Genomic DNA, 24,161 nt, shown 5'->3' on the forward strand with positions numbered 1-24,161 from the left:
TTCGTTCTTCTGAGCCAGTATTTGCCCGTATTTTAGCATCACTAAAACATGTAATTGTCATCATGTTGCACTTCGCTGGAGTTGGTGATGGGCAAATTATCTGCCAATTTTTCTTAAATTACTTTTTCAAAAAATCTTTTTTGTGGCGGGGGAGGGGGGGGGGTGGTTAAAAAATCAGCAGGGAATCCAGAAAGAAACGTTCAATGAGTAACTGTCATCACCAGTTATAAAATAACTAAATTAACTGGGCCCAGAATGCGCACACTTGCCACTCAACCATTCTTTTTGTCTCATTTGTGCACAAGAAGAACAGCATGGACCCTGCCACACAGACTGTTCCGAAGCCTGAAAAGGAAACTGTGATAGTAATACAGAATTGGCTTATCAGCTACAGATATTGTAAATTTGTATATGTTTAAATTCCTGACTCGCAAGATCAAGTGGTATTCACAATAGTGATGTTAAAGTCAATCGAAACTTCAAGCGGACACCGATGATATTTTGAAGTCAGTAAAGGCAATAAAGCCCTAGTTGTTGAGTATCTTTCACATCCTTCTGTGATTTTGCCTACACTCCGTTATGTTAAAGGGAGCTATTTTTAGGAAGACGTTTCTGGAGAAGTCTCACTACAGAGGCCTCACCCATTTGACACGAGTACACACTATCTCATCTGTAGTAAGCAATGGTGTCTCTGGCCGTCTCACTTCAAAGGTCTCGCTTGACTTCAACTGACCCGGGCAATCCTTGCCTTACCATGACTTCCACACAACACATGGCACAAATAAAAATTCTTTCTAAGATGTATAAGGAATAGAATTTTATCCCCTGATCAGTAAATATTTTGTATGCCAACAAACAATGTGCTGGAGAATCTTAGTGGGTCAGGCAGCATCGATGGAGGAAAATAGATAGCCGACATTTAGGTTTGAGGCCTTTTGTCTGGGCTGAAAGGCAAAGAGGTCACAGCCAATATAAAGAGTTGAGGGGGTGGGTGGAGCAAAAGCTGCCCAGTGATAGGGGGATCCAGATGCGTAAGGTTGATAGGCACGTGGAGGAAGGAAGATTGGGAATAGTGACAGGCTGGGAGATGCAGGCAGTAGAATCCGATAGGAAAGATGTCAACAAAATAGAGAGTACATAGGAGATTTACTAGAATGTTACCTGGGTTTCAGCACCTAAGTTACAGAGAAAGGTTGAACAAGTTAGGTCTTTATTCTTTGGAGCGTAGAAGGTTGAGGGGGGACTTGATAGAGGTATTTAAAATTATGAGGGTGATAGATAGAGTTGACGTTGATAGGCTTTTTCCATTGACAGTAGGGGAGATTAAAACAAGAGGACATGAGTTGAGAGTTAGGGGGCAAAAGTTTAGGGGTAACACGAGGGGGAACTTCTTTACTCAGAGAGTGGTAGCTGTGTGGAACAAGCTTCCAGTAGAAGTGGTAGAGGCAGGTTCAATATTGTCATTTAAAAAAAATTGGATAAGTATATGGACAGGAAAGGAATGGAGGGTTATAGGCTGAGTGCAGGTTGGTGGGACTAGGTGAGAGTAAGCGTTTGGCACGGACCGAGATTGCCTGTTTCCGTGCTGTAATTGTTATATGGTTATATGAAAAGGAAGTGAAGCATGGAACCAAATAAGGGAAGTGGGTTGGGCAGATGAAAACTGTGGGTGGAGAGAATCTAGTGGAAGGAACACACACAAAATGCTGGAGGGTCTCAGCAGATCGGATAGCACCTGTGGTGGGAATTGAGCAGTCGACTTACAGGCCGGAGTGAGTAGGAGATGGAATGCAGATGGAGTGGGTGGAGGAGGGGAGAGAAATCGGCCTCTGTTTTCAAGCCCATTGTGTTGTCCATGATATCACATCTGCCAGCTGACAGCAGTATGAGGGTAATGCAACACGTACACGTACAACACGCTGGAGGAACTCAGCAGGTCGGGCAGCAGCTGTCAACGTTGACTGCTCGTTTCCACGGATGCTGCCCGACCTGCTGAGTTCCTCCAGCTTGTTGTACGTGTTGCTTTAACCACAGCATCTGCAGTGTACTTTGTGCTTAATATGAGGGTAATGTTGTGAGATTCATTGTTCGCATTCCAAATATTTAAAAGCAATTTGCGACACTTTGTAAGCTAATTAATTGTTCTGAGAAAATTGACCTTATTTCTTCAGCGAAATCAGCTTTTTTAAAAATCCTAAGTGACAGTATACTAAATCACTTTGCATTATGCTCAAGGCCACACTGCTGTTTACTGAACATAGCTTTGATTAATGTAGGTGATGAGATCAGATGAATAAAGTAAAGGTGAATTAATTAAACATCAGATGAGATTCTGCAGATGCTGGATTTCCAGAGTAAACTGGAGGAACCCGGCAGGTCAGGAATCAGCTATGGAGAGGAAAAGTGTTGATGTTTCTGGCTGAGTCCCAATGAAGGGTCTCGACTCGAAGCATCAACTCTTTATTCCTCACCGCAGATGGTGGATGAGAAATCTTGTGTATAAATGTAACTATGGCAGAACATGTGTAAATACATTTGATAAGGTTGCAATAAAGACTCAGGATGGTATAAATTCTGCATTTCTCAATAGTTTTGATAAGGTGAAAGACTTCCTGCAGACATACCTCTCAAACCTGGAGGAGAAGATATTCTCAAAAGATCACCAGAAGGAAGTCTACCTTCTGTTCATCAGATGCTTTGAGGTAAACAGGAGCCATTTGAGCTCTTTCACTCCAAAATCTAGTTGAAGGTATCATTGAAGTTGGCCAAGCGTCTGAATCTGTATTTTGCCTTTAAGGACTCGGAGTATGCCCACTTTGAGCGTCATGGAGGACTTGACAGTGGCGAACTCCTCAAGCAGAATTGTAGCTTTGCCAGCAGGTTTGCTCGGCAGCAAGTTGCCACTTGTGAAGAAAATGCCATTGAATACCTGCAGAACGTTGCCAGGCTACGCCTCTGCTTCAATCTTACAGCTCAGCTGATGTATGAATCATGCAGCAGGAAAGGTAACATAAAGGCTAACTTTTAGTCATTGCCTGCTCTCCGTCGGCATAAGATGCTCTCTAACCAAAAGGATATCAATGCTCTGCTGCCCCTAGCCTCTTTCAAAGGTGCTCTGTAGCTTTAAGCAGGGTGAGATCAGCCAGTGCTCATAGCCAGGCATGTGTCGTACATCCTGTGGGAATCTGTATAAAAGCTGAGCTTGGATTCAGCATTCCATTAGCACTGTTATGCATTATTCTGATGTCTGCACTAAAAATCTCTCGAGTGGGGCAGGATCCATGTATACTAATACAGAGCTGAGTGTCACAGTTACAGCTCACTGGCTATGATGACTAATGAGTTAGCATTTTACGATTTCACGATGAAGAGTGGAATTCTGAAGAATGAGGGGTGACCGCATTGAAACCTATCGAACGTTGAAAGGCCTCGGAGTGGATGTAGAGAGGATGTTTCCTATGGTGGGGCAGTCTTAAGACCAGAGGACACAGCCTCAGAATAGAGGGGCATCCTCTTAGAACGGAGATGGGGAGGAATTTATTTAGCCAGAGAGTGGTGAATCCATGGAATATGTAGCCACAGGGGGCTGTGGAAGCCAAGTCATTGGGCATATTTAAGGCAGAGGTTGATGGGTTCTTGACTAGTCAGGGCATGAAGGGATACATGGAGAAGGCAGGAGATTAGGTCTGTGAGGGAAAATCGGATCAGTCATGATGAAATGGCGGAGCAGACTTGATGGTCCGAATGGCCTAATTATGCTCTTATATCTTATTCCTCTGCTTTTTGTTAACTATTCCACAGTGTTAACCTACTGACTGTTAACAAATGGGAAACGTCTTGCTTAGACATACACTTTGAACACAGTTGCTTTCCAGCAGTATGTGAATTGACTTAGTAATTTTTGTAAATTTGTATTTTCAGACATAATGCACAAGGCCACAAAGGAAAATTTCTTCCAACATATGAAAATGATTTGTCTGCACTCCAACAATGACTGGTACCGAGTTTATCTGATGAGGGAAGTGTATGATCAGTATGGAATGGATTTTGTTCAATCTTTATCACAGCTTCAAGAGTATCATTGGTCATTTCCAGACCAGATTATTGAAAAACAGGTAGAACATTTTATGGATTTGAAGGGACTTCCTAACATCTACAAATTAGGCAATATCTCACAATTGATTTGATTAATCAAATAAACATCTGTAATTCTTTACATGCACCTTTTCAAATTAATCTTTAATGTGGAGGAGTTACTTTGTTGTATCTTTCATAACCCTTAAATTAATTGAATCATTGCAGGAGCCCATTTGGCCTATTGATCTCATACCTGCCTTCTGTAAGATCAACCCCATTAATCACTTTTCTAGCTCGACCTATCACTCTTTCAATCACAGAATTTATAGTTGCTCTCTATGTGCTGTTTTTATGCAATTTTTTCTTTTACAAAAATTGCCTCAACAGAAAGTGAAGCAGAAAGACACTTTCAATGGCATATTATGTATATAAATTTTACATATTTCTTGAAGCAAGGAGCTTTCAGATATTCCCCCACCCCGTAAAACAAAATCACAGAGCTAGACATGGAACTGTCTCCCAGTGGGAGTGCTGGAAACGTATTGAAGCTTCATTAAAGAAATTGGTAAAAACCTGTGGAAGTAAATTTTGAAAGGATGTGAACTAGGGGAAGAATTGGCAGAGATGCAGTGTCCTGGCTGGGTGCTGTCCATCTGTAAAATGCCCGCAAGGTGGCCATTCAGCTTATTGTGGCAGGTACCAGGTTTGTATTAGAGTATCTCTCTAGCAGGCTCATGGATAAATTGACTACTCCTGTTCCTGTTTCTTATCGCGTGTGTTAGTAATCTGCCAAGTTCTTGTTGCCTAGTGCCCAATGGAAAACTAGGTTCTTCCTTTACAAATGAAAAATGCTGAAAACCTAGAATTTAAACAGCAAATGCTGGAAATCCTCATCAGCCAGCACCTATGCAGGGAGAAAGAAAATTAATGTTCCAGTAGTTTCAATCAGCATTTTCTCTTTTTCTATCTGTTTTGTATTGCTTTGTGTACTGACATGCAAGTTGGCCATTTCTTCCCAGCATTCTCGTGGGGTACAGCTGGATCGCTATATACTATGTGGGCAGTCATACAAAACCATACGTGAAGCAACCACTGAGGCAGTCATGAGATGCCAAATGAATGTTGTCACGGACAAGATAAAGGTTGCTACCATTTCTTAAGGCACTCCTTCTTTATTGAACATTTTTGTACGTTTAATGTTTTATAAACCCACACTTTAACTATTTTTTTTAAACCATTTTGTTCCTCAAAGGGTTTGAAATGCTCTTCAAATCATCATCGGGTTTACCTGGCCTTGGCATTATTTCGTGAAGTAACATGTTCATTTGCAGTGGAAGATCTCAGCCTGCACTGTAAACCAACGGTAAGAATCATTACCAACGAGCCACGTGGGATTCCTGACCTTCAATAATATGTTTCTGCCACATATGTTTCCTAGCTGGCTGAAATCTCTTATTTAATAAAGCAACAGCAAACCGCAATATAGGCTATTTTGTTGAGCAAAGTAGAAACAGTCACTTCTTTCAGTTTTCAACAGATCCACATGCAGAAGCTAATTTTAACAGAAGTGCTCGTCTGCTTACTGCTATACTTCCTGAGAGACAGTTCAAGAAGTATCAGATAAAACCAAATCTGCTCTTTTTCACTTTTTTTTATTTGTTGATTGGGAATCAGGCATCAAACAATACAAACTTACTGCTCAGTTACACACCCTGGTAGCAGAGGCTCCGCTTCACATTGTGGATGTCCATCTAAAACACTGTGTCATTAAAGTTTTATGAAGGCTAAAGGCCACTGTACCATTTTAGCAAAGGTAATGGTCAAAATCTTGTGGAAAGCAGACCACCACTGAGATACCCAATTTCTCCTTGCTTACCTTGCCTGTATCCATAGAGATGAACTTGTTGCCTGACATCCTGCTTGACTGCATCTTGCCTCACTGACCGCCAGAACAAGCCTGCCCATATATGATTGAAATAAGCTTTAAAAGATAGCAAGGCTAAGTCCTAGGCTCTGCTGTTTGTTAAAGCTATCAAGATTTTTCAAAGCTTCCAATAGTCTGATACATTCAAAAAACATTAAAATTAATATGTTAAAATTATGGCAAATTTAAAAATATAAAACTAAGTAAAACAATCTTACAGACAATAAAAAACTGTGAACTGTCTTATTGTTACCTTTCTTCTTCACAGCTGTATAATCTTCATTCGGGTTCATAGGCTAATACAGCTGTTCCATTCATGCTTTTCCAGAATTCAAATGTACATTGGCCTGTTAGAATTCGGGTAAATCTAGGCTTTCTTGCTTGAGGCTCCCCACAAAGTTGTCAGTATTTCACTGCAAGGTTAGCCCATCTCTGCACCATCAAAGCTAGAACACTTACATTTCTCTGCAATCCACATTTCTGAGATAAATATTCAAAATAGCACCAATATATTTAAAAAAATCTTATTTCAAGAAGCTTTTGGAATTCCTGATTCCAAATGAAAACATAACTTCAGATAATCGTAAAAAGCCCTAGTCAGGCCGATGCCGGTTCTGTGTACACAGGATGGAGCTGTGCATTTTTAATTGGCAGATAAAATTGGAATTTTTGTCACTCACCTTTAATCAAGAAATCAGCTGTCTACTTGATAAACAGGAAATGCACTATGGTCCGCTTTAAAATGACTATATTTACTGTTTGTGTTTTCTTTCAGACAATTAGCATGCTACAGAAATTTATTGCGGATAGTACGATTCTAGAGGTTCCAAACCTGAAGGATTTCTGCATTGCTTTGGTGAAGAATGAACTTGGAAGCCCAGAATCTTTGTTGAGGATCAAACCAAATCAGTCGAACTTCCATCGCATCCTGATTGAGATAATAGTTCACACAGCCTTGGTTTTGCTCTGTGGGAGTAGTGTTCTGTCACTTCCGCTCTGCAGTCTTGCCTTCTGTCCTTCAAAGATGCAGGTTAGGAATCCATGGACACTCAATGGCCATACAAGGGTTGCTGTACTAGTGCCTTGCATTTTGCTCTTGGTTGCCCTTTGTAGTGCCAGTTAAGACTACCATCAAGCTTACACATGCCTTTTGATTTTTTATTTTATTCTATTTTGAGATATGGCATGGTTACAGGCCCTGCCAGCCCAACAAGTCTGTGCTGCACAATTACACCCTTGTGACTGTCCCGTACGTCTTTTTAACGTGGGAGGAAACCGGAGCACCTTGAAGAAGCCCACGTGGTCATGGGGAGAACGTACAAACCTCCTACAGGCAGCGGTGGGAATTGAACCCAGGTCACTGGTGCTGTAATAGCGTCACATTGACAGCTACGCTACTGTGCCACCCCCATTTGATGAGGACAAATTTCCAAGTCAGCGGGAAGGGAGCAAAGGGTGGTACCTGATAACCATTGCAAAGAGGGCTGAATGGCCTACCTCAGGGCTGTGAGCATGTATAATAAAATTACCATAAATTTGGTAGCTTTTCCTCAGTCTATGTTCTGAAATAGACCCCAGATTTTTTTCATTATTCTCTCTTGATTTCACTGTATCTTAATTTTTTGCTATGAACATTACAAAAGAGACACTGTCCTTCCCTGGACTAAATGTGTTAAATACAGCATCATCTTCCTTGCTGTCTTTGTGAAATGTAGACTTTGCTGCAACTTTACATTCACTGAAATGCTCCCTGCCTTTGCATCAATCTCATGGCTGCCAAGAAAGTTATTTGGTCATTGGAAATAACTGATCCCTAAATGACTTTATTTTCCTTGCATGGAGCACTCTCCACCCTTCCCACAGTCCCAGTCCAAGATTGGTGTTGGTGTAAAAGTCAGCATAGACATTCGTATTTCTTAGGAACAGTCTATCATCCAATACTTGAGGGTTGAGTGTGTTATGGGGTAACATTCAGCTTCTGGCTTTTTCAGTGACCAGGACCTGAGGTAACACATTCCATACACAAAATAAAGATGAATGAAATAATGATGAAAATTTATTTTCTCTGAGTTACCAGCAATGGTTAGTTCTTTTCAAAGACCAGTATAATGAAACTCATTAAATTATCCCAATGTCGCATGAACTCTCTGCCAACTTTAGAGAGATCAGGCAGATTTTCAACCATTTCTCAATTGGCCTACACCTGGAACTAGACCGGGAGTGCTTGAGATCAGGATTCAATAGAATAGATCTCCTATGTTTGTCCTTAGATTTCATATGAATCTCTGCAAAAGAGAAATGTGTTTGTGATGAATGGTTAAGTCACTGTGATGGTTTATTTGTTTAATTTTTAGAATGCTTACTTACCCACCATGCCTGAAGATCTTAAGAAAGAAGCTAGAAGTTGGTTTCGTGATCGGCTGACGTGGTACAGTAAGTATCCTGCATCTGAACTTTCCATACAGATGAAGTGCAGAAGACTTTTCTTACATTTATGCTTATGAAGTGCCTATTTTCACCTCCCACTATAAAAGATTAGGCATAAAAATGTGATTGGAAATATCTTGCCTAAGGAATATCCACTTTAATTGTTTTGACTACAGGATGATTTGTGTGCTCAAATTATATGCCAGCTCATGCAATGGTCAGGAGGAACTTGTCTCCCTTGATAGCATTAATTTCAGGACACTAGTGGGTCTGCTGAAAATTAATTTACCTTGCAAGGTTTCAGGGGGGCTGAGAGTTCACTCCCCTTTACAGCTGGTAGTCTTTTCCCATGAAAAAACTCAAAATCGCTTGTCTGCTTTGGAGTCTAGTGTGGCGGATGAAACATTTGCCCCAAGGGAGGTGACCCCGTGCAACTAGAACCTCAGTGCTGGGGATGTTTTGGCCAGGAGCAAACAATAATGTAGGTTGTTGTGACTGTGAACAAAGTCAAGGTGAGTCACTGCAGCTGGTGGACAAAGAAGCCTTTATTCAGCACACAAGCTTGAGAAATTCTTGGAACAAGAGGCCTCCTAAACACAAAGTACATCACACTTTTATACCCTTAAGATCAATGGTAACTCAATACATTTTCACTGGTTACAATGACATGGTTTACTTCAATGGGTTGACAATGCTTCATTGAAGTTATATATAGTTTTCAGATTGCTGTTGAAATTAATAACTCCAGAATACGCCCTAACGTAGCTCCTTTATCTTTCCGAGGAATGGGGAAACAGTGAAGCTGGTATAGTCCCAATTCTACGAGGTGCCTCTTGTAGGAAGTGTAAGGAACAGCAAAGTTCACTGCTGTCCCAAAGCCCATGATTTTGTGCTGGTTCTGACAACAATCTTCAGCAACCCTTTTTCTTAAAAATGAGTAAACAACAAAGAGACTTTCTTGAAGATGTGATTACTGCCTTTCCTTGGTGTATCCTCCCTTTCCAAAAGGTGATGGTGAAAGAATGTGCTTGCGCCTTAAAGTCGTTACTGCCACATTTTTTAATGTTTGCAGGGGCACCAATTGCTGTTCTTTTGTAGTTGTCATTTGGCCTATTGACTTGCTGAACAGGAGTGCTTTGGCACTTGAACAGGACCAAGGACAATCATTTGGCTGCGGGTTGATTAGGAAGGTGCCCAACTACTGTGCCTGTCGTCATCTCTTATGAAATGATACGTTTCAAAAGCATGAGAAGATAATAAAAGGAAGCTCATCCTTTGAAGCCTTTTCACCACTTAGAACTGATCTCAGGTCAACTTCCATTGCTCTGATCCCTCCCTTGATTCCAAAGGTCTATGGCTCTGTCTTGCCTATATCACTGAGGAAAAGAATTCCAAAGACCTGCAAAGTACTACAAACAACAAATTTATTATATTCTCATAGTTTTTAAAAAAGTATTTTTTATTTGGACACAGTGCCACCTAATTTTGTGCTCTCCTCCAAGAGGTAACATTTTGTCAGCACCTAATTTATTAATTCAACACAGAATCTTGCACGTTTCTTTAAGATTACCTTTGAGTTTTTTTTTAACTCAAGTGGAAGTGAAGTGTCCTCAGCCTCTTCATCTCAGGGCTCAACCTTATTAATCAATATTGCACTGACATCAAACCTAGTGTATCCTGCCTTGGGTACAGACATTAAAACTATACAGAGTAATTCAATGCAAAGTCCTGTACAATTTCAAGATGATGAAGGAGATGGGGGTGGGGGGGGGGGGGGGTTGGGGGCCATTACCAGATGTTTGAGGAATCGATGTCCATGCCATTAGGTTGGAGGCTACTCAGACGGAATATAAGGTGTTGCTCCTTCAACCTGATGGCATGAACATGGATTTCTCGAACTTCAGGTAATGCCCCTCTCTTTCACCGTACCCCTTCCCATTTCCCTCTTTCACCTTATCTCCTTACCTGCCCATCACCTCCCTCTGGTGCCCCTCCCCCTTTTCTTTCTTCCATGGCCTTCTATCCTCTCCTATCAGATTTCCCCTTCTCTAGCCCTGTATCTCTTTCACTAATCAACTTCCCAGCTCTTTATTTCACCTCGCCTGGTTTCACCTAGCATCTTGTGTTTCTTCCTCCCCTCCTCTCACCTTACTCTTGACTCATCTTTTTTTCTCCAGTCCAGATAAAGGGTCTCAGCCTAAAATGCCAACTGTACCCTTTTCCATAGATGCTGCCTGGCCTGCTGAGTTCCTCCGCATTTTGTATGTGTTGCTTGGATGTCCAGCATCTGCAGATTTTCTCTTGATTGTGATTGAACCCCACCACTGTCTATCAAAAATCCTCTCCACCCAGTTTTCTCTAGAACCTTCTCCCATTCCACCATCCTGATTGGCTGACACAACATTCCCAAGTTGAACATCACAACCCCTTATCTTTAACTGAAACCCTAACACTATCAGCGGGACACACTCCTTCTACAGAAAGCTACAAAATGAAAAACTTTATAAGAACATCAGGAGTAGGAGCAGGAGTCGGCCACCTGGCCCATTTAGACTGCCCCACCATTCAATAAGATCATGGCTGATCAGTTCGTAAACTCGGCTCCATCTACCTGGCTTTTCCCCATAACCCTTAATTCCCTTACTATGTAAAAACCTATCTAACTGTATCTTAGATATATTTAGTGAAGAAGCCTCAACTGCTTCCCTGGGCAGAGAATTCCACAGAGTCACCACTCTCTGGGAAAAACAGTTTCTCCTCATCTCCGTTCTAAATCTTCTCCCCTGAATCTTGAGGCAATGTCCCCTAGTTCTAGTCTCACCTACCAATGGAAACAACTTTCCTACTTCTATCTTATCTATCCCTTTCAAAATTTTCTATAAGCATTAGCAATAAAAATCTTAACCAGGGCATTACATAACATTCCAGACTAGCCTACCACATGGGATTTTGCCAAGGCCTTGCTATAATCCATTACAGACAACGTCCACTGCCCTGCCTTCATCTCCTCATCTATTCTCTGGTGTTTCTCTGATATTCATTCCCATTCAGGAGTTACCTTGCCAAATGAACATTCCACATACTACGTTCAACGAAGTGGGACTAATTGCACACAGGCACAATGCAGGCTTTTTCTGCTTTTGTAAGGAAGACACAAGCTACTTTTTTGACTAGTTTACATTCAAGGTATTTTCAGATGCAATGTACTCCAATTTTAAAATTATTTTTAAAATGCTTCATACAGAGAAGGTTTAACAAAAAGAAATCTTCTTGTTCTTGCTTCATTTCCATAGTAACTTGCACTTTGTGTGTTTCTGTCCAGATTGTTTATGTGGTGAAGAAATTCAAGTGGGCCAGGTAAGGACCCAGATTTATTACATAAGATTAGCATGTTGTACAAAATTTAGATCTGTTTAACTTGCACAAGTAATACTTTGTATTTCCTTTAGTCATTTCATTGCATCAATATTAAAATATTAACTGATTATTTGCAATTTGTAGCTTTAATTTAACAGTGACATAATGTGTACAGTATTTTGGCACACATTAGGTGTTAGCTTGACATTGACTGGTTGTGGAACATGGTTTCTCTTTCTACTCTTCCTTAATGACACACTTGAGCAGGATGGAATTCTTCAGAGTTAGGGAGATTAATGGCAAGATTTCATCAAGGGCAAGAATTCAAGCATTTCTCTTTTACATTTCATGTTTATTGGTCTTTTTAATTTGCGCTGACTAGACCAACATTTATTGTCTATCCCCAAATGACGGTGAACTAGAAGATTTGCATTTATGTACCCAGAGTTATGTGTAGGTCAGACTAGAGAACAACAGCAGACTTCCCCTCTCTTGATGGAAAATTTTTAATCAGAACCTAATACCTTGTGGTTACGATTCCTGATCCCACTTTTTCACTTATAACTGATGTATTTAATGATTTGGATTTCTCAGTTGCTCTGCTGCAATTTGACCATACTGTCCAAATCAGTTGTCCAGGTTGCCAATTTTAGGCATCTGGTGTCATGATTGTAAGTGACTTGGCCTGATTTACATAGAGCTGACTCTTAGCACTAAGGAATTTAGCCTGGAACAAGTCCCCCAAGATTTTGCTAGTTTTGTGTTAATAGTTTCTCTCTATGGCCACAAGCTGCAAGTTGCAAGCAGCATAAATCCCAGAAGCATAAGAGAGCAAGGATCACTGCTGCCCAGTAGACTGTGCCAGTTTTGAGGTCTTGATCTTTGATCTCCTGAGAACATGCTTGAGCTGCAAGGAATGATCCTTTTCCTCTGGAGACCTAACATTGCGCTGGTGCAATGGAGTCAATGGTAAATTTTATTATCAGTTTCTGTCTTTTTGGAGAGATGATTCTAAGGTATGAGAAATAGTTCATTTTCATTAGGACCTTGCTGTGAACCCTTACTATTGGGAAGTGCCATTCAATGGAGGCAGGTTGGTAAGAACTTGTGAATTGCAAATGTTGCGACTGTTGTTTATTTAATATTTCAGTAATATTGTAGGTATATTGTTTGATTAAGCTTCCTGTTGTTTACATAATTGATCTTGAGTTGTATATAAAAGTATGTGAATGGCATATGTTATTACGGCACCACATCATAAGTGTTTGCTTCAGTAAAGTAAAACAAGGAGTAGACATGTCTTCCCTGGCTCTGTTTTTTTTCGATTCGTTTTATGTTTTGGAGTTAGATTTATGTAAATCCAACACATAAGTGACTACTGACATGAGCCACACAGAAGCTCTTGCTGGGAAAATCTATGTCTCTTCTCTTCACACATTGTTTTATAATTTTTTAAAGGCAGTAAACAATCAACGACAGGTTTAGTAGCTATAATTACATGTTTATCTCTACCATTTAAATATAGAGAGGTAACTTTTATTACTCTCTCCTGGCCATCTCATTTCGCTTCTCCATTCTCAGCCATGACACAGGGTGTCGACCCAAAACATAAACAATTTATTTTTTTCCCACCAATGCTGCTTGGCCCACTGAGTTCTTCAGATTGTGTGGAACGTGCACAGAATTACATATTTACAATGGGAGCACATCCCAAGTGTCACTCTTCTGACTATTGGCAAGGAATGAATACAGTCCATAATGATGGGAGCAGGTTGGCACTGGCCTTCTTAGAAGACATGCAGACTGAAGAACACCCTTCATGTACAAGAGACACTAATGGCTACGAGAGAGAACACTAACTCAAATGATTAGGGTAACCTAACCCAGCCCAACTAGCAGAACCCATTTAAATATTCAAATACCAATTTGTTACAGTGCATATAGAACAATACAGCACAGTACATGGGGAAAAGGCAGGTAGGTGGAGATGAGTCCATGGTCCGATCCGCCATGTTCTTAATGAATGACAGAGCAGTCTCGATGGGCTAGATAGCCTACTTCTGCTCCTATTTTTTATGTTCTTATGTACAGGCCCTTCAGCCCGCAATGTTGTGCCAACCTTTTAACCTACTCCTAGATCAATCTAAAGCTTCTGTCCCACAGGGCCCTCCATTTTACTTTCAGCCATGTGTGGTGTAGAGAGATGGCTCCCTGAATATCCAACTTGCCAATTACAGTCGGAGTATCTCAGTCGGAGTATCTCATGCAGTACTGAGAGACCTACACATGCCATGGCTGTCAGTGAATTGCTGGACCTCCCGTGCTCTTTAAGTGCACCATCGTTTCTTCAGTCGCAGGTTTTCAGCTGGACCTCTGTTTCAGGCACCTGTAGATTTTTTTAGGTCTTGAAGCATGATTTCAATACTGGACTCCTGACATTTGCAGTTAATCAGTTGCTGGATCCCCCCCATCATTCCCATCAAATCCACCTTAGTTTTTCTTGTAATCTAGTAACTAAATCACCATCCCATCGTGTCCAGAGTCCTGGCTTTAGTTCATCACCCATTTTAGTAAAGTTGCTGTCATAAGGCACCAATGGCTCAGTGAACTGGGTTCAGTGTTAGTGAACTGTCTACGTGTTCTCTCTGTGAGAAAAGATATGAAGGTTTCTAAGTTAATTGGCCACTGTATTGTGTGAGGTTATGCAATTTGAACAATTTGTGAGACAATTTGTGCATGCATGGTGTGAGTTTGTGTGTGAGAGAGAGGGAGTTTTGTGTGAGTTTTTGACATACTTGTGTGTGCGAGAGGATTTTCCCCCTTTTGCCACAATTGGTATTAAATGTCTAACTCTTCGACCATATACTCACCAGACCTGCTACCATAGCCAAGAATCCTTCCTGGAAACTTGTCTTCACCTATCACCTTCCAGCTAGCCTCCTTCCCCTGCCACTCCCTACTTTTTTTATTCTGGCATTTTCCCCTTTCCTTTTCAGTCCTGGCCCAAAACGTTGACCGTTTATTTATTTCCATTGATGCTGCCTGACCTGCTGAGTTCCCTTAGCATTTTGTGTGCATTGCTTTGGATTTCCAACATCTGCAGAATTCCTTGTCTTTATCATAATGAATTGTTGTCAAACAGCCTTAACCAAGATTTTGCTGACAGTGGCCAACCTCTCTCTCTTTGAATGTGCCACAGTAACGTTTTCTGTTGGCTGCTTATGAATGATTATCACGTTAATAAATGTAGCCTCATTGTTCTGGTGTGCAGAGTCAAGCTGATCAATAATAATGCAATTGTTTGATCGACAGTGCGGGAGACCTGTGGAGCTTGCTCGATGTCCCACCTGCAATGCAAGGGTTGGTGGAGCAAATCACACACCTACTGCTGGATTTACAAAATCAATAGGGTATGTAACATTTATAATCAGGTTAACTTTGCAGCTGGTTTGTAAACTGCCCAGTGCAAATGGTGATTCTGCTGACTCAGGACTGCTTTCCAAAGGCATGGAATGACATGTAAGTACTTAACACGATATGCAGCCTAACTAACTGGTGGGGGAAAGATCACAGACAAGCATGTGACCTGTGGCAGCACTTTAACATAACGCTTGACCGAGCCACCGTCCTGGATTCATTTCCTGCCGCTGCCTGTGAGGATTTCATATGTTCTCCCCGTGATTGCGTGTGTTTTCGCCAGATACCCCGATTTCCTCCCACATTCCAAAGGCGTACAGGCTAGTATGTTAATTGGTCACTTTGGTATAATTGGCCCAGGCTCAGTAGGCAGGCAGGGTCAGTTAGCATACTGTCCCGCTAAATTTAAAACAAAATTAAAAAGCAAACATCAATTGGGCTCCCAGCCACCACATGCCTAATTAGTTTCAGTAGGCTCTCCCTTGGGACAATGTTGTCAGAAATGTTGGAGAAAATCTTGCTAAAAAGAAAATGTTTCCCTGTTCAAGAGAAGGCAAAGAAGGTTGGCACCAAAACCTTCATCAGCTAGGCCTGTAAGGAGATGAACTCTAATCTTTACCAGGGTGCTGTCTCTGCAGTCTGTTGTTGTAAAAGATGGTCCTCATTGGCATCTGTGACCTCTAAAAACTTCAAGGAAGTTCACACAAGTGATTGTATTGGTTTTGAGGTCAGTGTAGTCTTCCCTGTCAGAGACCTTGCTTCAGGGTCCTTTCTGGGCCTGCTGATGCTTTTTTTCCCCCAAATATATTATTATATGTATGATAGAACTAGGATTTGTCATTTTCTTTGTTCACTGTACCACGCAATTCAACACGTTCACTTACACCATGCCAACATCACTGACGCTTCACCCTTAAGTGTTGCACCAGGGAAGCATTTGAAAAGCTGGTCTCTGGATTGTCATCTGTCCCCATGGAGCCTTTGCAGTAGTTGTACAGAGCCTTAGTGGTCTGTCAGAACATTCCCCTGTGCCAGTTGACAGTACTGGATACGATAGGGTCTTTTAAGAGACTCCTGGATAGGTATATGGAGCTTAGAAAAATAGAGGGTAACCCTAAGTAATTTCTAAGGTAAGGACAGGTTCGGCACAGTCCCAAAGGGCCTGAATTGTGCTGTAGGTTTTCCATGTTTCTATGTATTTGCTGTGGACATCTCCTTTTATTGGAAGATAAGCATTTTAGAGGACTCAAGTACTTCATTCTTAATATACATAACAAGTACGATTGGGCTATGTTTTTTCCTACATTCATTGTACTAAACATTTTCTTACAATATATCTATTACATCTATGTTTCCTCCTCTGATACCCCTAGCCACATGTGCTACCCTCTGTTGCATTGCAAAGCTGAAAGAGTAGTTACCAGGGCAACAGGGAACTGTTAGCCTTTCCCCAACATGACTTTTGTATTCACCCCTGAAAAGGATGTTTCGGTGCATTGTGGGATTCCCAGAAGTGAAGCCATTCATAGGAGAACCTCTTGTCCTGGTAACACCTCGCTGGTGACTTCCTGTCATCAGTATTTTTTTTTAAAAGGGCTGTCCTAATGTGGTGAACTACATATACCTGTCTGGACACGCCCCCCTGCTGACTGCTCCTGTGGCTCCTCCCACAGACCCCGGTATAAAGGCGATTGAGGCCTGAGCCCTGCTCTCAGTCTCCAGGATGTAGCATGGTGGTCAATTGCTGCTTGTTCTTCCTTCCAGTCAATAAAAGCCAATATCTCGTCTCACGTCTCGGAGAGTTATTGATGGTGCATCACCTTCAGGTTGCTCTGACCCCAGGAAGGGCTGTGCTAACCTTCTCCCATTATTCCTTGCCAGTAGTTGTAAAAGCGACGGTTGTGGTGTCATCCGTTAAGGACAGTTGCCTGAGTTCAGAGCAGTGAGAAAATGCGGTGAAGATTTCTCATGCCATTTCTTCTGTCACCTGTCATCCTCCTATTTATTTTTTAATCTGATGTATATGGAACCAGCTTTCTTAGAGAATGTTTCTAGGGTCCATTTATTTCCAGGTGGAATCTTCTGAAACAACCTGGAGATGGGGATCCTTGAGGTTTATTTACAGTGAGTGTTGCAAGTGAAGTGCCATCATGATTATAAACCATGGCGTATGACGTGGGCAATCACGATCTTATCCTTGACCATCATTGTTTTTGGCAAATTTTTCTACAAAGGTGGTTGGCCCATTGCCTTCTTCTGGGCAGTATCTTTACCAGGTGGGTGACCCCAGCCATTGTCAATACTCTTCAGAGGTTGTCTGCCTGGCGTCCGTGGTCGCATAACCAGGACTTGTGATCTGCACCAGCTGCTCAGGTGACCATCCACCACTTACACCCATGGCTTTTCATGATCCTGATCAGGGGGCTGAGCAGATATTGTAGGCTAGCAGAGGGAAAGTGTGCCTTAGACCTCCTTTGGTAGAGACATATCTCCACCCTGCCACCCAGCAGATGAAATGTATCTGACACAAAAGCCCAAAACTGTTAATACTGCATCAATGTGATCCTCATCTGTGACAACTCTACTGTTTTATGACAAATCTCTAGGCTAGGAATTGTTTGGGCTCTGTCTTTGCCCCACTTTGGAAGGCAGATTTGACCAGAGATGGGTTTTCCTCCAGAAAACATGAACCAAATACACTCTGCCTGCTGTATGTGGAGCAGGTGTATTTGAGTTGAGAATCTGGATGTCATTCCCTTTGTAGCTAAAAAAACAGAGAGAACCATTTACAATAGAGTCCAACAAGGTCCCTATTGCAGATACAATAGGGTCTTATTCTCCTCAATAGGGAGGAAAAGATAGTGGCGCGACGCAGCACATGCGGCCTCTCTGGAAAATGGATATCTGTTACTTGTTAAGTAGGGCACCGTGCACAATCCTGATTTGATGGAGACAGACGTGAGAGCGTGGAGGAACATCTGGAGAAACTTCTGAAATGCCCGCTTCGCTGCCGCTGCTACTGTGCGGTCCGGAATCTCCGGAGGAGAAGGCCTCCGAGACCTCGGCTTTGCTCGTTTCGGCGGCCGGGACGAGGTCGAAGGCGCTCGGCAGAGGATGGCGCTCGGGAGGCTGTATCGGAGGGGCTGGTCGGAGGCTGGAAGTTTTCGGACGGACTCAGAGTCTGCTGTGGTCGGGTGCTTCCAAGGCATCAGATTGTCAGTGCCTGGAAGTTTATGGCAGGGAGAGTTTCTCCCTCTTGCAGCCTGATATCGGGACTATCGGAGTCGATCAGACTTTTTTTAACCGTGCCCATGGTCTGCTTTTATCAAATTATGGTATTGCTTTGCACTGCTGTAACTATATGCTATAATTATGTGGTTTTGTCAGTGTGAGTCTTTGGTTTGTCCTGTTTTTTTTTGTGATATCACTCTGGAGGAACATTGTATTTCTTAATGCATGCATGCATTTCTAAATGACAATAAACGAGGACTGAGTGTCCTCATAATCTAATCTTTGAAGAGACTCTGAAATAGGTACATGGAGCTTATAAAAGTGGAGGGCTATGTGGTAGGGAAAGTCTAGGCAGTTTCTGGAGTAGGTTATGTCGTCGGCACAACATTGTGGGCCGAAGGGCCTGTAACGTGCTATAGATATTTTTGTTCTCTAACGGAGCGTGAAGCTGGATGCAGTCAAGTTCAAGAGATGAGCTGTAGAGATGGATCATTTAAATGTTATGGACAAGTACAAAAAATAATTAATAGTTAAATGGAACATTGGCCGTTAACTTGAGAGGACGAGATTAACAATTGTGTTACTATGCAGAGCTGGGTTGGAACATAGTGAATCATTCCAGACGCCGCACCTTAGGAAGAATCCGTTGGCCTAGGTGGAGAAGGGGTGCTGCAGGATTTAGGATTTAACCTGTGAAGAGATAGCACAAAAACTAGTGTTGTGTTCTCTGGCACCTAAAAGATTCAAGATTCAAATGTTAATCTGAATGAAGTTATCAAGATATTCGGGGGGATTAATAGATAGGGACAAGTTATTTTTTGCTAGATGGGAAAGTTAGGATGAGGGAGCACGGATTTTAATTTTAAAGCTAAACATTTCAGGAGTGGGGCTGGAAAACGTTGTCACGTGCAGGGCATAGTAGAAATGTGTAACTTTCCTCTGTAAATGGCAAACAGAGCTTAGTCTGGGATCCATTTTAAATTTGAGGCTGATGTATTTCTGATCTCACAGAATGGTATAACACACTTGAATGGTTGAATGGTCTTTCCTGTTCCGATATTACAACAGCCAACAGCATTTGCTTTCCATAGGCAGCAAGGTCAGGGTTGCTACTACAGAAATGGTACAAGATGGGCAGGTAAAATTTTTATTTAAACTTTAAAAATTTAAATCAGACCAGCCTAATCAGAATCAACTTTACTGACCTACATATATTATGATTTTCTTTTGTTTTGTGGTAGCAGTACGTTGCAAGACATAAAACTACAAGTAAATAGATAAATAGGGCAAAAGAGGAATAGTGAGGTTGTGTTCATGGACCATTCAGAAATCAGATGGAGGAGGAGAAGCTACTCCTAAATCATTGAGTGTGAATCTTCAGGTTCCTGTATCTCTTTGCTGATGGTAGCAATAAAAATAAGAGGGCCTGTCCCAGATACTGAGGGTGGGATTCTGCTTAGTGATGTGTGTCGCCTTCTTGAAGCACTGACCATTTGAACATGACCTTGGTGGTGGGGAGGGTTGCATCTGTGATGGAGCTGGTTGAGCCTACAACACTGTGAAGCCTCTTTTGATCCTGATTATTGAAGCCTCTGTACCAGGTAGTGATGTAACAAGTCAGAGACTCTCCACTATACTTCTGTGGAAATTCGCTAGCCTTTGGTGACAAACCAAATCTTCCCAAACTCTTAATGAAGTATAGTAACCAAACCAACAGAAGATATGTTCACGTGACAAGCCTTGCCCATGGGAGCAGTGAACTATGCAAGCGTTGCCCCTGTTATCCAATGAGGTCTGACCCAGGGACTGTGGGATCAGATAAAGGAAGGTAAGTGGGTAAAAAGCCCACTTCCTACAGTGGAGCTGAAATTGATGGATCTTTTGACTCAACCGGCTTATCTTTCCTTTCTAGTCCCCAAAGCCAAATTGAGACTGGTCATATCTTGGGACCTGCCTCCCGGAGAGAACAAGTTGTTGCCCCTGATCGACGGATGTCTCCAATTGCTTTCCTGTTAATGCGAATTTTGACACACGTATCGATGATGCTTGGAACAGTTCAAGATCGTCAGGTAACTCAGCCCTTCTCTTCAATGCTAACCCCTTGGTGCCTGAAACTGAGACAGATTTAGGAGCATTCTGGATCCTTGGCAGGTTTGGCAGCTGGCAAAGCGAACTATCGGATTTTGTCTTGCTGTTTTGTGGGCGGGGCTTATCCTGACCCCCATGACCCGTTATCTCATTCAAGGCCCTTCTGCTACACAGACCCAACCCTCGAGGATCAGGTCAGTACCTACCAGAAAATGGACAAAGGATCTTCAAAATAAGATTCTGCCCAACAATTTTGGGTACGAACAGAACAAGTTCTGGTTTATTACAATGTCACTCTTTCAGATTCTGTTGATGGCCCTTTATAAAGTAAATAGTTCCTGCCCCCACTATCGTGAATTTCTCATAAAATCATCAAGTCCTGCACTATAGAAACAAGCCCTTCGATCCACTTTGGCCACCGAGCACCCATTTTATTCTCCCAAATAACCACCCACTTGGGCCAATTTATCTGCCAACCAGCACATCTTTGTCGTTGTGGGAGGTGACCATGTTACCGGGGGGAAATGGAAGGTCTGTTTAGTCAGCAGCAGGTGTCGGAATCAAACCAGGCTGTTAGCTGCGCCACTCTATATGAATGGACTGTGCTCAGATATTGATGTTCTTATTCCCAGGACTTTGAGATTAAACTGCCTTGTACAGTATCTTTAAATTCAATTATGCGAGGTCACAGTGGAGATGCACGAGAGCATTTGGATGATGTGTGGCTCAGGTGGTTGGGTTGAGTCATTCCCCAATTTTGGGAATTTACTTGCAAACGTTCAGTAACCATGCAAAGAGACATCGTCAGTACGCTGTTGATTGTGGTGTGTTCTCCAAATGCTTGGACTTCATATATAAATGTGGCGACCCACTTCCCAGCGCACTCGAACCGGCTCACAAAGCGGCGCGCGCCGGCATTGAGGCCGGCCCCAAAAAGGGCGCCAAGCCTGCTTCACCAGCAAGGGGAAAAGCCCGCGCGCGGGACGGGACTGTGAATACGCGCCCCCTACAGCATTCCCGCCCGGGGAGGGCGGGATCAGGAAGGCTTTAAAGCGAGGCCGCGAAGTTTGAATAAATCTCTTTTGCAACTGCAGCTCACCGACTCCGTGTCATTATTTCAGCGCTGCGTGTAGCACACCGCTACAGCATAAATACTTTTATATACTTATACATGTCCAATCAGCTGATTGAAAAGTATATAAAGGCCAAGCATTTGGAGGACACACCACAGTCGACAGCGCACTGACGATGTCTCCTCACGTGGTGATGAAACTGCCGAGGTCGGAGAACAGCTGAACCTAACCATGTGTGAGAGTGGCAGAGGCCTTCAATCCACCTTAATCGTGTGGATTGTGTTGATTCAAAGCTGATGTGCAGAATCAGCATCAGACATGCATTGGTAACTGTAAATGGCCATCAGTGCTTGGTCTGGGATCCATTTTAAATTTGAGGTTGATGTGTTTCAAATGGTAGAACCCAATCAGAACTGATGTCATTTAGTGTTAAATGGAAATGAATTTAGGGTTAATTTTCAGAAGTACAGATCCCAGATTTCATGATCAAAATGGGAATCTCTCAGTTTGGCCTACTGCTAGGATTCAGCAAGTTTCACCTTTGCTCAGGATCTCCGGCAGTTCTCAAGAGCATCAGCTGGAGGTTCGGCCTAGCACAGAATCTACAGCCTCTCTGGATTTCATTGGCAGTTCTTGGGGTGTAAATCTAAAATGGGAAAGGGGAGGTCTCTTGTTCAGCTTGCTTTAATAAAGTGTTGTATTGCCGTATTTTTGTTTATTTCTTTAATGAATAAATTTTTTACTTATTTCTTTCTATTTTAATATTAGAATATCTGAATATCAAAGATGTGTATTAACTATTAACACTTACAATGTTTTTAGCCAGTAAAGGTAGGAAGAGAGCTTTTTTGGATGCCAAAACACTTGGTATGGCTTTTGGAAAAGAACGTAACTTGCCAAAATCCTGCTGCGGCTTAGCCCAATCCATCAGGGTGTAGGACACTTCAAGCCACTAAGTAGTCTCCTAGCAAGGGGATTCTGTAGGCAGCAATCCAAACAAGGGCACCGGACCAATTCCATTTTGTATAAGATAGAAGTGGCCTTCTTCTAATTACCTTTGCAGATGATCGCACGAATGATTAGACCATCGGTGTCAAGTGTGTCGGCGTTCTTGTGGGACCACCTGGAAAAAGACATGGACCAACTCAGAAGGTCACTAGGAAAGAACATTGACGATGCAGCCACCTGCATTCATCTGGTTATCGATCAACTGCTGAATGAGCCTCAAGGTAACAGTGAGAGGGCTTCTGCTGAAGTCCCTACAGGATTATACTGAGTTTCATGTCCAGACTTGTCCACTTCTTACTTTAGGATTTCTGGAAGGGGACTTGTTCTACATTGAGCTCTTTACTCAAGTTTCATTGTATTTATTTTGTTGTTTAATTTGCACAAATTAAAGTTGTATGCAATTTATCTTAATTTCAGTTTACGTTAACTTATGTTGGTCTTCAGTTTGTACCCTGCTGCAGCTGGAAAAAGTTAATTTAAGCCTTGTGTTTGTGTGCCTGTGACAACAATAGCTAAACTTGAGCTTGAAGTTATCAGTTGAATATATTGGGTACCAGAGGCATGTCAATAGCCTTGAAACCAACTAAGTAAACCTTTTGAATTATTTCCATTTGTGTAATTTAGTTGCTTTTTGGGCTTTTGATTGTATTTTACGTAATATTGGTAATATCCAGTTAAATCGTTTGCTCACAAGTTAAAAAAAATATCGAAAAAGTCAAAGGTTTGGATAAAAGTAAGACTTTAGCATCCCTTGAAAGGAAAAGATGAGATGCAGCAACGCGCAATCCCAACAATATTTGCAAAGGCATTGGGCGAATCCAAGATGCGTGGACCTTTGGTGCTGGGATGGGAGGAAGGGAAGGCGAATCCGAATCAGTTTCATTAACACTGACTTATGTCATGCCGTTTGTTGTTCTGTTGCAGCAGTACAGTCCAATATATAAAAACTCAATAAATTACAAAAAGCAATATATCTATGAAATAAGTAAGTTGTGCAAAAAGACGGTAAAAATAGTGAGGTGCTGTTCATGGATTCATGGACCAATAAGAAATCTGAAGGGGGAGGGGAAGGAGCTGTTCCTAAAATACTAAGTGTGTGCCTTCATGCTCCTATACCTCCATCCTGATGGTAGTAATGAGAAGTGGGTGGTGGGGGTCCTTAATGATAGATGCTGCCTTTTGAAGGTGTCTTGGGGCGACTGGTGCCCATATGGAGCTGGCTGAACTTAGAACTTTCTGTAACACTTGCCAATGCAATGCATGCACCAGATGGGGATGCAAGCAGTCAGAATTCTCTCCATTGTACATCTGTAGAAATTTGCTCATCTTTGAGAACTCTTTCATCTCCTCGTGAAGTATGGCTGCTGATGTGCCTCCTTTGTAATTAATTCAGTATGTTTGGCCAAGGATAGATTTTCAGAGTTGTTGACACCCAAGAACTTGGAAGTGCACACTGTTTCAGAAAGTGCTGACCCCTTGAGGAGGACTGATGTCCATCAACTTGACCTTCCTGAAATACACAATTAATTCCTTGGTCTTGCATTAAGTGCAAATTTATT

General features: G+C 42.1%; 2 protein-coding genes across 4 annotated transcripts in view; one reads left to right on the forward strand and one right to left on the reverse strand.

The window, feature by feature from the left end:
* Positions 1-24,161, forward strand: part of LOC140714717 (E3 ubiquitin-protein ligase rnf213-alpha-like) — a 175,757-nt gene that overhangs the window by 123,253 nt on the left and 28,343 nt on the right. For both annotated transcript variants that reach the window (XM_073026215.1, XM_073026217.1), the window contains exons 56-66: positions 2,591-2,702; positions 2,798-3,005; positions 3,922-4,115; positions 5,097-5,219; positions 5,330-5,440; positions 6,777-7,031; positions 8,356-8,434; positions 11,751-11,785; positions 15,098-15,195; positions 20,346-20,502; positions 22,658-22,823. In XM_073026215.1, the coding sequence (XP_072882316.1) occupies positions 2,591-2,702; positions 2,798-3,005; positions 3,922-4,115; positions 5,097-5,219; positions 5,330-5,440; positions 6,777-7,031; positions 8,356-8,434; positions 11,751-11,785; positions 15,098-15,195; positions 20,346-20,502; positions 22,658-22,823 (1,538 nt within the window). The remainder of the gene's footprint in view (positions 1-2,590; positions 2,703-2,797; positions 3,006-3,921; positions 4,116-5,096; positions 5,220-5,329; positions 5,441-6,776; positions 7,032-8,355; positions 8,435-11,750; positions 11,786-15,097; positions 15,196-20,345; positions 20,503-22,657; positions 22,824-24,161) is intronic.
* Positions 1-24,161, reverse strand: part of LOC140714718 (somatostatin receptor type 2-like) — a 139,195-nt gene that overhangs the window by 53,274 nt on the left and 61,760 nt on the right. Inside the window, exon 3 of one of the 2 annotated variants that reach the window (XR_012095982.1) lies at positions 5,986-6,034. The exons of the other annotated variant lie outside the window; for it this stretch is intronic. The gene's annotated coding sequence lies outside the window, so the exon portion shown is untranslated. Of the gene's footprint in view, positions 1-5,985; positions 6,035-24,161 lie in introns of those variants that run through there. 2 annotated transcript variants of the gene reach the window in all.

The sequence above is a fragment of the Hemitrygon akajei genome, chromosome 22 (assembly GCF_048418815.1).
Source record: "Hemitrygon akajei chromosome 22, sHemAka1.3, whole genome shotgun sequence".
Lineage (NCBI taxonomy): Eukaryota > Metazoa > Chordata > Chondrichthyes > Myliobatiformes > Dasyatidae > Hemitrygon > Hemitrygon akajei.